The sequence below is a fragment of the Channa argus genome, chromosome 6 (genome assembly GCF_033026475.1).
Source record: "Channa argus isolate prfri chromosome 6, Channa argus male v1.0, whole genome shotgun sequence".
Classification (NCBI taxonomy): Eukaryota; Metazoa; Chordata; class Actinopteri; order Anabantiformes; family Channidae; genus Channa; species Channa argus.
The window spans coordinates 26,064,349-26,077,175 of NC_090202.1; the positions used below are offsets into that span (position 1 = coordinate 26,064,349).

The following is a 12,827-nucleotide window of genomic DNA, read 5'->3' on the forward strand; positions in this document are numbered from 1 at the left end:
TTTTACATCATCTGCGGTAATGTGATAGAATTGAATAATATTCAGTATAATATTTCATGTGGAGAGCAGCTGTAACAAAGCAACACAATTCCCCCATGGGATCAATAAAGTTGAATCTTGAATAGAAACTCCTTGGCACAGCTCTGCCCTCTGTCGTACACATTTTCTAGCAATAGAAAGAATTATTGAAAAAGTTGAGAATCCGCATACTTCATGTCAACATTTGTATATGGAAATGTTATTTAGTAAGTAAGTAAGTAAGTTGTCGCCTTTACCTGCCTCATTAAACTTTCATAGTTACAAAAATTATATTTGAGGGGATATTTATTTTTTGCTAACCTGTTGCTCTTTCAAGGTGGCATGTCTATCTTGAAAGTGTGTGCTTTTCCTTGGTTTGCGATGATTTGAAACAGTTTTTACAGACAGGCTTCAGTTACATACGTGAATAATACTACTACAGTTTGATATAGTACCATTTTTAATGGCCGGATTTCTTTGCGTTATTGGTATAACATGCAACATTAGGATCAGGAAATGTGAATATATAAATGTTTATCACTCTATCCTGCCAGGATCTCGACTCATTCCTCACCTGGTTGGTCCAGACGCAAACAGCTGCTGCTTCAGATCAGCTGCCCAACGACCTGGAAGAAGCTGAGAAACTTATTAACAAACATGCTGCCCTCAAGGAGGAGATTGGACGGTGGGTTCAGGAATTACTACAAGGGATAGTTTTTGTTTTGATGTTGATTAAGCTTTAACATGATCTTGTGCAGATATGAAGAGGACTACGAGCGCCTGCAGGCCATGAATGAGCTGCTGGAGTCCGAGGAGGCCCCTCTCCCTCAGGCCGCCCTGCAGCAGTGGCTGCAGAAGCTCGATGTGGGCTGGAATAAATTGCTAGAGATGTGGGAGAGCAGGAGAGAAGTTCTGGTCCAGGCTCACATTTTCCATCTGTTTCTGCGAGATGTTAAACAGGCCGAGTCCTTCCTCAACAACCAGGTGAGATGAAACACATGGTTCTGTGTTTTAGGTACCCCAGTGGCATTGCTTTGGCATCGTAGATCAGTGTGTCATTCCAAAACAACGTTTGGATGGATTAGCCCGATTCTCGGATTTTCTTCCGATGGTAGCAGACCATACTGACCTACTGTACCTACTGCATGCAAAATCCGTCGCATAAATGAATGTGCAGCTCAAATAGCGATGCCATTTATTTAATGTTTTTAATTATTTATCTTTGCCACTGCTACAAATAAAAAAGTACATACATATGTAATAATGAAGTTTTCTTTTAAAAAAGTTTGAGTGTACAGTGTGCAAGCACGTCATAGTCCTTCCCATGGCACAGAACAGAAACAATGTGTACATCAACCTTCCTCAAAGCCCTTAAAATACATTAAAACATGATTTACGATTAATCATTTATTGTGCTCGTGTTTTAGTCTTTAGGAGACATTTAGGAAATATCAGCTGACCATCCTGGTCTCTGCATAAACACAGGCTTGGTGATGCCTGACTGCTGTAGAGATGCAGGATATCAACTAGACTGGGTGCGGTTGGCAAATAGCTCTGCCAAGAGAAGAGAGGAAAAGCCTGAGAGTGTGTGTGTGTGTGTGTGTGTGTCAGCAGAGTGTCTGTGTTATGTGATATTAGAACAATAGCTTATGAGGCAGAAGCTTCTAGTAACTCTAGATCTACATTGTTGATTTATGATGAAATGTAGGAGGAGAAACTGTCGGCAGCCTTCTGATGCTGACATCTACGCGTCTATGTAATTCCAACGTACATCGTGAGATTTATAGGCTTGTATAAAAAATGCTTGCATGTTATTGATGAAATTCTGTCCATGATTCAAACTGCAGCCTAGTATACGAGTATTGCAGAGATGATATCCCTTGATTCTCAACTTTGATTTAAACAATGGAGTAGCATCATGAATGAAGTGAAATCATATTACTTTGTAAATAATTGGAACACCATATTTTATTAAAGTTGCATTGCACAGCAATTTAACTACAAGTATGCCATTGCATTTTCAATAATTATTACTTTTCGGTAAGTTTTTTTCTGCCTTTATTAGTAGTAAACAGTTTCAGTGTTTTGGGATATACTAAAGCCATATGAATATTATTTAAGGGCATTTAAGGTTTGTTTTTCTAATCTGAAATGTCACAGGCTGAGCTGCCCCTGCCTCTTGTGTGCATGTCTGTGAGTGTGTCCATGCTGGCCTGTGTTTTGGTCAGATCCAGTGACTCTGCTTATTTGCCTGCAGCGAGTTGATTTACAGAGAGGAGCATTTCTTCTTCAATAAGCATCAAAGACATTCCAGGCTATAGATCTGTCTGCCTCGCTCTGTTATTTCTGGCTAGATCTAATTTATTTCAATGTATTTAAATAATATTATTTTAATATACACCAACGATATAAGGTATTTTTTTATATATATATATATTTTTTTAAATTCCTGATTTGACTCACTGCGCTTGTATTTTACTGTATTCCAGGAGTCGGCTCTCGCTCACGTGGAACTGCCCACCACAGTGGAAACAGTTGAAGCCGCCATAAAGAAACATAAGGACTTTACCACCACCATGGAGCTGAACCTGCACCGGATCAAAGCTGTGATTGAGGCAGGAGAGAGTCTGATCAGCCAGAGCAACATTTACTCTGAACGCATTAGGGAGCGAATCGACACCCTCTCCAACAGGTACCAGATACTTTACAGATATATTTAAAAAAAATAATCAATAAACCCTCGACTAACTTGAGGCCAGCACTCTGACACATAAGGCCACATTTGTTAGTGATTAGCTACTGTTCACCTTTACTTTAGCATAAAGTCCTGAACGCCATTTAAAAGGCTTCAGAATGTTGGATTCCCACATTCTCATTCAAATGTTTCATGCTTTCTTCAGATGTATTATATTATTAGCCTGACATTACTTTCAGCAGATGATGGACATTGAGATGAAGACGATTAGGGTTAATATTAACCGTTTTAGATTAAACATTTTCTTGCAGTCAACACACTGAATTCGGTTCAGTTCAACTTGAACACCCACTTTAGCAGTGAGCACTGTCCTCCCTGTGTGTTACACTGATTAGAAAGCAGAGGTACAAACTCAACATATAATATACAGAACAATAGCAGCTGTTTAGAATAACGCACTGGAATGAAATTGAATGAAGCACAGAAAATGGAGCCTGTTCTGTTTGGTCCAAAACTGACACATGTCCGTGAAATCTGCGTGACAGCTGAGTGTGTGTGTGTGTGAGTGTGTGTGCATGATTGGGGGCTGGGTTTTTTCGTCTTCACAATAGCAGTGTGGTCAACCATATGGTGTTTGGACTTCATTTACATGAAATAACTCACTGGATGTTTATTTTCCCCTGATGTAGACAAATACAGTGCAACACAGTTATTTCACTGTGTTACATTCGGATTATATGACTTGCAAATTATACATTAAGTTAAACTACACATTCATTTGGTCATGTTTATTTTGATCTGCAAATATCCGTGGTAGACATGCACATTTTTTAACAACACTGACTCCTTTATCAAAGTTATAAGAAATTTGGAATAGTTGTAGTGTGATACCAGCGAAATCAAGTCTGAGTATATCCGTACGTTTACAGTAAACTAAAATGCTACATTTATTTTAACGTGTGGAATGAATGATTTGTTCATACACACACAAAAAAGAGTTGGAAAACAATAAATAAAAACAATAAAATAATGATATGAGTATATTTGATTTATTTCATATTATTAACTTCATCAACAAGGTGTTAGCTAATTATAAATAACATAAATTATTTTCTCAGCAAAAATCTAAATGAGAGATAATCTATCACATGGAGATATGAGAAGTATGTAATAAAGTATAAAGTTCAGCATAATATATGTCAATTCTTTTAAAAATCTCATCGTCTGGTAGAGATAAGAGACAGCAGACAGAAACACTTACATCTATACAGTGGAATTATTTGATCGTGAAAACCCATTTTGAGTTTCTCTGTCTTTCAGGGGAAACCAGAACAGAGAGCTGGCACAAAAGTGGCTGGAAAAACTGAACGACCAGTGGGAACTTCAGAGGTTTCTTCAGGACTGTCATGAGGTAGGAAACCAACAGTCTGCTAGTTGAAATCTTAAATACTAAAAAGAGTTTGAGGGGAATCAAAGAAGTACATTTACACATCGGAAACAAAAGAGAAGGGTGATCTCACCTCATTCATTTTAAATAGAGCGGCCAAAAATATTCAAGCTGCCTCTTCCTATACCTCACTAATAAACACATGTTGTGACCTAAAAACTGAAAACTTATAACCTTGTAAAAGTAGAATTCATGGCAGAGCCACTGTACTGGATTGGACTGAATTGCACAGGTGGTCATAATGTTATGGCTGCTCAGTGTATGTTTTTTTTTTTTTGTTTAAGCTATGATCTGTGACAGGAACAGCCTAACTAACACCACTGTAATCTCAATAATAAAACACTGATACAACCACTGATAAAATTCCAAGAGAGCTAAAAATAAGCTCAGGATGCACTGAACACAGAGCCGCAGAAATCTGTTCACAAATGAAGCAAACGAAATGCAAGAGTAAATGTATGTGGTCGTCTTGTGGAAATATGTTGTTATTTGCACCTAATTTAATCCAAATGAACACAGGGGAGGGTCGCGCATAAGCCCACTGTGCGCTAGTGCACGTGGTTGCTTCATTCATAAGAAGAGGAGAACAAAACTAATCAGTCAATCAATCATATTAATGTGTGAGTCAGCAGAGACCAGCTCTGTCCCAGTTCCAAGTACAGTCAAACCAAGAACTGGCATAGCGCTGCCCCCTTCTGAGCGCATGGCGTTTGGTGTTTGACCGACTTTGACTCCGTGTTCAATGAATTCAGTAGTTTGTGTCTAAAAATAGACCATCAGTCCGGGGTCTTTCGCTCCTGCGCAGTGAATGTAGAACACGATAGACGGGCCAAACTCCGCACAACACGCCAAAGAATACAAGCGTTACATGTGATTGGAACGTGTAACGCAACTATATCAGAGATATTTGCTCTTAGATGTAGTGGAGCATAGTATAGTAACAAAATACTTGTACTTCATTACTTTCCCACACTGAATGTATCAGTAGTGAGCAGAAATGAAAATCTATTCTGACAATAACTGCTCTAGTCTTTTTGTCATAAGGTATAATCGATGTGGTCCACACCTTATGGTTTTGGCTCCCTTACCCTGCACTCACGAGCATCTTTCTGGGCCAGAACCTTGTTTAGTTTCAGCAACTTTCTCTCGTGAATAATTCAGCAGCACAGCTCTTCATCACTAATTCAAAGGAGGAGGAGTGAATCTCGTGGTGTCCATAAAAGTCTGTGTGTGCATGCATGCGGCAGCCTCATACTGCATCTGTCTGTCTACTGTGATGTGTGTGTCAGTAGAAATACAGTAGGCATGAGGAGTTTCCCTACAACTGGGCGTGTGTGTGTGTGTGTGTGGGGTTTACAGTAGGCAAGTGACACTGCGTCAGTCTGTAGGCAGTGAACAGTGAAGCTGTGCACATGGTCGGATATTTTTGTTCTACGCTTCTGCTTAATGCTACTTCCAGACCAAATGTCAGTTCAGATGGACAAATGGCAAAACCAAACTATTCTAGTAGCGGTAAGATGTTTGTAAGCGTCTAAGTGTCTATAATGAACTAACCAGCTTCACCTGATTTTATTATACACCCCACAAAGAAACACCATCCTTTCCTTCAACCCTTGAACTTTTACCCTTTCCCGTTTACACAAACTTCGACTCAAATAAATATGCAAATACTTCCTCAGAGAAGTACACTACAAGTGTAAGTACCACTTAAAAGGGTTTATTGAAGCTCAAGTATTAAGCACATGCAAGTACAAAAGTACCAGTACACATTTCTGGTTTGGGCACCGCTTCTAGGATTATCGTAAGATATCCGGACTCAGTTAAAGCCGGGACTTAAAGGACCGGACAAGCACAATGGCAGACATGGCATCACACTGTGTATTATGCTGTACGTCTTACTCTACTAGAATACAAAACACAAAGCCCTATGTTTTTTCTGTAATATAATCAGCTAAGTCCGTCCTATGATCATGAAGTTGCCTTTTAATCGTACATCCTGAAACCCGTGCACATACATCCTGCACAGCATTCTTGACTCGCTGTGCAGCCAGAGGGTTTTATTGGCCATACAGATCATTTTCTAGTCATTTAGGACTCGCGGTTCTCGGAATTGGTGATGAACGAATTAGCTTTTGTTCTGTACTTTATTGCCAACTTTCTGCAATATGTCCTTAAAAAGGCCATAATGTTTTCCAGCATGATGGTTTATAGGTTTTCCAGAGAGTTTAGTTTGATGACCACTCTGTAAGATGTCTACTAATGGTGACGATGACTATAAGGGCATTAAAACCCCCTCTGACTTTTCCTTTTTCCATTGCTTTTTTCCTCCTCTCCCTCCTCATTTTTGTGCCCTTCTCCTCTCCTTATGTCAAACATAATCTTCTATCTTATTTATTATCATTCATTCTGTACACCAGCCCCAACACATACTCCCCTCTCTCCTCCTCTTCTACCGTCATTCATTTTGTTCTCGGTCTCAGTTGGGGCATCAGCTGTGACCATGCATGAGCTCTGCCTGTGTGTGTGGGAGTCTGTCCAACCATTATGCCATATGCGAGTTTGATCTCACTCCTGCTTGTGCCTGTATCTGTGTGAGTGTGCGAGACACGCTTAATCATGTCAGTGTTTGATAGCTTTAGGAAGAGGTGACAAAATGCCAAACAGAGGGGGAAGTGGATTGAAATCGAAGCCCAGTCCTTTAAAGGAACAGGAAGCAGTAAATGTATCCAACTACAAATTCATCAGTCGGGATAAATCACTGCTCTGTAGAGTCCTCTACTACCTGTCCCCCTCCCACTGCCACCCCTCCTCTTTTCGTTCTCTATTCTACTCTCCAAATCTCTCCATTTCCTCTCTCTCTTTCTCCCTCTCTCTCTGTTCTCTCTGCTCTACCACTGCAGCACTGTCAGGCAAGCTGGAGACCGAGAGTACAGCTGCCTGGGACTGCTGCAGAGAGGAAGGAGAGAGATGGTAAGGAGGGGTAGTGTGTGTGTGTGTGTGTGTGTGTGAGTGTGTTTTGTAGAGAAAAGGAAGGGGAAAAAATAAAAGCAGCTTAAGAGGAGCCGTGGCTGTTAGTAAAAAAATGTATCCTCGTAGCCCACCTTCCCCCTCAACTGCTTCAGATCAGCATCATTAGCCGTGACCGTTGAGCCTGGAGGTGCTGCCTGCATCCCCAGCCCCCAAAATCCCTTTCCCAGACTTACGCTCCTCCCTCTCCATGCCTCCTCTACTCCATCTCTCCTCCAACGAGCCCGCTCGGTCTCTCTCCCTCCCTCACTTTACTGCTCGCTGAAGGTGTGAGGCAGGGGAGGTGTGCCCATACACCGGCTTGGCCGCCTGCCATTTTATTGTTTAGGTGAAGCCTATTTTTGCCTCCTTTTTCTTCTTGTTTTTTTCTTCTTATTTTGATTTCGGTCATTATCATTCTTGCCCTTTACGCTCGTCACAGATCCACCCCCACCCCTCCTCTCTCTCCTGCTTGAGCATACAGCAAGAGCTCAGTAACACAGCAAGGAAAGAGGGAGAGCATAGCACAGCCACAGACTCCAGTCTGTCTCTTCAGCCTCCAGTATTGTTGTTATGTACTATCCTGCCTGGGGTTTCCAACTCAGCACAGCTTTTGTGTTTGGCTCTCGAGAAGGCACCTCTCTTTTCTTTCCTCCTTCTTCTCTTTTTCCATCTGGTTCTGCGGTGACAATCGTGTTTGTGACGGCAGCCCGGCGAGGATGTAGATACCAGCGGCTGCTTGCCGCTTCCACAACCCCGTGGGCAGTTCGCGTGGAACGCTGCCAGTAAACGAGCCCTTTGCGGTGCATTTAGGTTGGGTGAGAAGGGCGGATGAACAGGCTGAAATGTTGCGTGCAGATGTGAGGATGTTTCCTACAGACAGGCGAGAGCGCTGATGCTGACCTGAATTTGTTGGTGCTGCTGTCGGCGCAGGCGTGAGGTTGTTTCACTTTGCGATTGCCTCATACTTGACAGACAGATCTTCTGTAGCAAAATGTGCAGATTTTCCTCTTTGAGTGTGTCGGGGGCTGTTTACTGTGTGGGTGCTAATGCTATGGACACTGTGATTTGTTGTGTTGTGTTCACATGTGGATTCCTGCCGCCAAGCTTATTGGTGCATGTGTGTCTGCTTACATGTGCCTAGTGTGGATTAATAAATATTCATATGTGTGTGTTTGTTTCCCACTGTATACAGTACAAGCCGGTACAGTGTACTCTGTCTTCTATTCTCTTAGCTTTTTCATGCAACAGAAGTTACTGCAAATTATAATAATGTAGTAAATAAAGTAAATATATGACTGGGTTTTATGCTAATAATTTCAGCATGCACCTATTTTGATGGCTATCTTTTTAAAATAGTTTTGTAAAAATGTATTCCGTATCATCCCACAACACAGTAATTAGTCTCATTCAACACTAACACCGCTCTCTCTTTTGTTTTTCCTTCTTTGCCTACCTCTCTCACCCCTAGCTGGGTGACTGGGTGTGTGAGAAGATGCTGATGGCAAGGGACAGCAGCCGAGACGAAACCCAAAAGCTTCATAAGAAATGGCTGAAGCACCAGGCGTTCATGGCCGAGTTGGCCCAGAATAAAGAATGGCTGGACAAAATTGAAAAGGTGAGTGCGGCCGATCATCTGAACAGCCGAGTTTTCGTGCCTTGGTTTCGATGCTTCTCTTCTCTTGCTTGAAAGTTGACATGGTCATTACATGGCTGAGGGAAATAAGACCTCTGTGAAAACAGTGAATAGTGTTTTTGTGTGTGGAGCTCTTGTTCTTCTTTAGACAATAAGCAGCCAGGACAAAGCGACAAGAAACAGAGGCAGAAAACAATAGAGTTGAAATAAAGCTTGGAACTAGTTGGACTTCGCCTTGTCGCTTAAGTCATACTTTACATGTCCTTTGCTGTCATATCCATTTTTCACAGTTGCAGTTTTGGCAGATATTGTCAAACTTGACTGAATTAAACAACCTGATGTTTTGATTTATTTACAGTATGATCATGTGTTAACAGTTGATGCTTGTTAAGTCGCGAATTCATCGATACTGAACATTAGTAAAAATCTTGCCACTCAGTGACACATTGAAACCTCACAAATGCTGAATACTAGGCCACTTTCTGACACAGCATTATAGCAGATTTGCATTTATGTGTGTAGAGATAAAGTCTATATGCATCAAATGTTACATTAATATTCTACTCTCAATAAGAAAGAAATGACTTTAAGCTACACTATATTCCATTGAATCGACAGTTTAGAAGTGGTTATATAAACATTTCAAGTATTACGCTGTTGAACCAATAGAAAGATGCATCGTGTTTATGTAGACAGTAAATGGGTAGCAAGTGAAAATAGTTTCACGTCTTGGAATGTAAGAAATGGCACAGTAGCCGTTTTTGTAAACATTGATAGCAGTTCCATCCATTTGCCATTTAAAATTTGTAGCTTATTTCAAAGGGAGAACTGACCTTTATGTCCATTTTTCTTAAGACAGACATCACTGTCATAAACAAAGCTTAGATATCGGTCATCAGAGTTGTACAGCCTCCTTCTATTAACCACTAATGCCCTAAACTTATTTAATCAAAGCGTAACAAAGCCAGTGGCAAGGGCACAGGAATTGCATTGGAGTTTTATATAGAACAGGGAGCATCGTAACCTTCACTACTGCTCTCTGTCTTGATGGGATCTGTGTTATATTAAGGAGATTTATACAGCACATCAGCCTCTTGTCTAAAGCTACAGTTGACTCAGACATAATTGGGTTAGCCAGTGTTTTCCCAGCTGCACATCCAGGTTTCACTAGGTTGACTTTGGGCTGTTGTGCTCACACTTCTGTGAATTTGAATTAAAATCTGAATGAAATAATACTGGTCAGTGGAGCTGTAGTTCTGTGCCACATTTCCTCAGGCCATCTCAGTTTCATTACCGGTTTGTGATCTTGTTTTAAGGCAGTCATGCATAATGTGTTTTGTGTGTGTGTGCGTCTTGTGTGAGGCAGTGAAGGTGTCGATTAAACTACAAATGGTCCCAGATGTTAGATTGTTTTCAGGAGATTTCTGTACATCTCCATATTATTGGCTTTATCTGAAGAACCAGGTTTTTTTGTTTTTTGATTTTGTTTTTTTCAGTTAAATCAAGTTTGTCCTTCTGACCTGCTGTTTACAGTTGCTGGGAAGCATTCAGGAGTCTTTCACTCAGGAGACATGGATGCTGATGATCCCATATGGACTGTTGTAGAAAACCAGACCGGTGATTGGTTAGCTAGCATGTTGCAATTTTATGTGACGGGGTGTTTGATATGAACTAATCTTAGCAGTACATCTGTTCCAAAGAAAGCCAAAGTAGCCAAACTACTGAAACATTACATTCACAATCATAAAGCTTACACTTACAGTATGCTACTATCTGAAACAATTATTATGGCTCAGCTAAAAAGTCTCATCATGCTTTTACTGTGGATGGTGCATCCTGTTGACTCAGTCTTCTGCAGTCTTGTTCTGGCAGGGCTGAAACTGAACTCCCTTGGTGGGAGCAGAGGCAACCGAGCCAAGGCACACTGTGCTCTGTATTATATGGACACATACTGCGCTGTAAGATGACCCTTGACTTTGTTGAGAGCGGAGGGGAAATGATTAGGATTAGTTGAAAGACAAAACCTAATAGGTTATTGTTTTGATAATATGCAATTTTTTTATTGAACATTGCCCTTTATGGGTTTTTAACTTCTTAACTCTGATTATAGTACATTAGCAATAGTAACCATAAGCAATACTACATTGCTTAACTTTTTATATTTGACTATTATATGATGGTTCTAGACCAAACAATTGATAAATGTTTACCTTCTTTGCTTACCTGAACACCTAAACACATTTTTACAGTCACCAATAAACCTAGCCTGCTTGTTTTCAGATTGTGTGTAGGAAACCAGGGTACCCAGAGGAAACCTAGGCATGCGTGACAAGTGCATCACTAATGAATCACTAGTGCATCACTAGTTCATCACTCAGCTTATAAGCTTGTTAGTACACAAAATTAACCCGTAAGGCCCTTTAAATGTAAATGTTTGGGATCAAGCTATGTGCAGTTGACTGGTTTGCTATATGACTATGTGAATGTGTTCAGTGCAGATGAACAACCATTTCCCTTAAGATGACTTGGTGGAATAATGATAAAAAAATAATAAGATGAAGATGACAGGTGTTATTTGGTCCCTTTAAAAGAATGTAGGACTTTCCTGATCATTTGCACGTCATATTATGCATTACACAATCTCCCTGACCGTGTTAGTGAGCCCAGTGATCACTGTATCATCAAGGTTGATGTAAGCAGCTTCCCCTGCTACAGAATGAGCTGCCTATTTACTTTATGCCTGATCCACAGAAATCAGTCCTTTTGGTCTGTTTCTTCGTCTATAGTAGCCACTGGGAAGTGGGATGTGTGTTTTTAGCGGTGTGAATGGGACATGTATGTGCATGCCTATAATGTGGGGACATTGGCCGGCTGTATACAGGGTATAAAGAAGGCTGCACCGGTCGGCCTGAGAGCTCCAGGGTTGGATTACTGGTTAATGCTTACAGTTTAAATTATTATTTAGGAAATTATATTACGTGTTTTAGAATACCCAAAATTAAGTGGAGGAAAAGAAAAAGACATGGCCTTGGTTGTGTGAAATGTCCACCTTAAACAAAAATCCCATATGTTGTTTTTTATATATAATGGAGTCCATTGTAATTTTTACGCCTACGAGTATCGGAATACTGCTAAGTGCATTTCTTTGTTTTCATCTTCAGATGAAACATTGTAATTTGGCTGAAAGTAAAGAACAGTAAGAGCACACAATACTAAAATCGTGTTCTTATGTATTCTTATCAAAACACTGAGAGATTAACTTTAAAACAAAACAAGCACTCAACCTATGATGTCCAGCTAAAGGTCAAAGGGGTCAGCAGTACAGAGGGGGCTGTTCAGCGACACTGCAGAATGAGTCTCATTCTCTTCATAATCTGAATAAAAACCACATGTGTTGAAGGACGTATAAGCAGGGGGATATAGACAAGACGATCCTTCTCAGTTTGGACGATAACACGTTAATTTTAATTATGTTTTTATGTTATGTTTTGTATCCAAGACAGTGTAAGTTATCAGTAACTATTAGGCTTTGTGTCTTAGCATGTGTAAATATCGTGTAAAGACAGTCCAGTCTCTCTTTGTTTTAATATGCATTTCCCAGCCCTTCAAGTTTTAGTGATTATGCAAATCCAATAAATAAAACTACTACAAAACAAACTAGTCACGCAAAAATAAAATGCGTCCATTAGGGAAATTCCTATCCTTCTCCATCTTCATGCCATCTCCATTATTTCATGCAACATGAAAGTTGCATGTATCTATGTATATGTATAAAATCCAGTGTTACCAGTGTTGTCAATTTTTTTTTTGTGCTTTTAAATATTTTTCATGTGCGTTATCTCAGCTAATACCAGAGTCTGGAGGTTTGCTAGCTTGGTTGTCGACCATAGCGGACACACTGATCGACAGCCTAGCGCTCGTATCCAGAGAAACCTCAGAAACCTTATGGTGCTGTCAGACAAAAATCCACCTGGGTACATTTACTCGCATGTTGTGGCTAAAGCAGGTTTTAACAGCAAGGCCAG

The 12,827-nt window shown here is 40.4% G+C and overlaps 1 protein-coding gene across 7 annotated transcripts in view; it reads left to right on the plus strand.

Moving 5' to 3' along the window:
• LOC137128652 (spectrin beta chain, non-erythrocytic 4-like) overlaps positions 1-12,827 on the plus strand; it is a 67,324-nt gene that overhangs the window by 25,831 nt on the left and 28,666 nt on the right. For 4 of the 7 annotated variants that reach the window (XR_010914607.1, XM_067507011.1, XM_067507012.1 and 1 more), the window contains 5 exons: positions 573-703; positions 777-1,002; positions 2,508-2,710; positions 4,034-4,124; positions 8,638-8,784. Coding sequence is in view for 6 of the 7 variants with exons in the window: in XM_067507011.1 (XP_067363112.1) it covers positions 573-703; positions 777-1,002; positions 2,508-2,710; positions 4,034-4,124; positions 8,638-8,784 (798 nt within the window). In the remaining variant the exon portion in view is untranslated. Of the gene's footprint in view, positions 1-572; positions 704-776; positions 1,003-2,507; positions 2,711-4,033; positions 4,125-7,060; positions 7,131-7,494; positions 7,516-7,560; positions 8,107-8,637; positions 8,785-12,827 lie in introns of those variants that run through there. The other 3 variants (XM_067507014.1, XM_067507016.1, XM_067507015.1) reach the window with 3 other exon arrangements.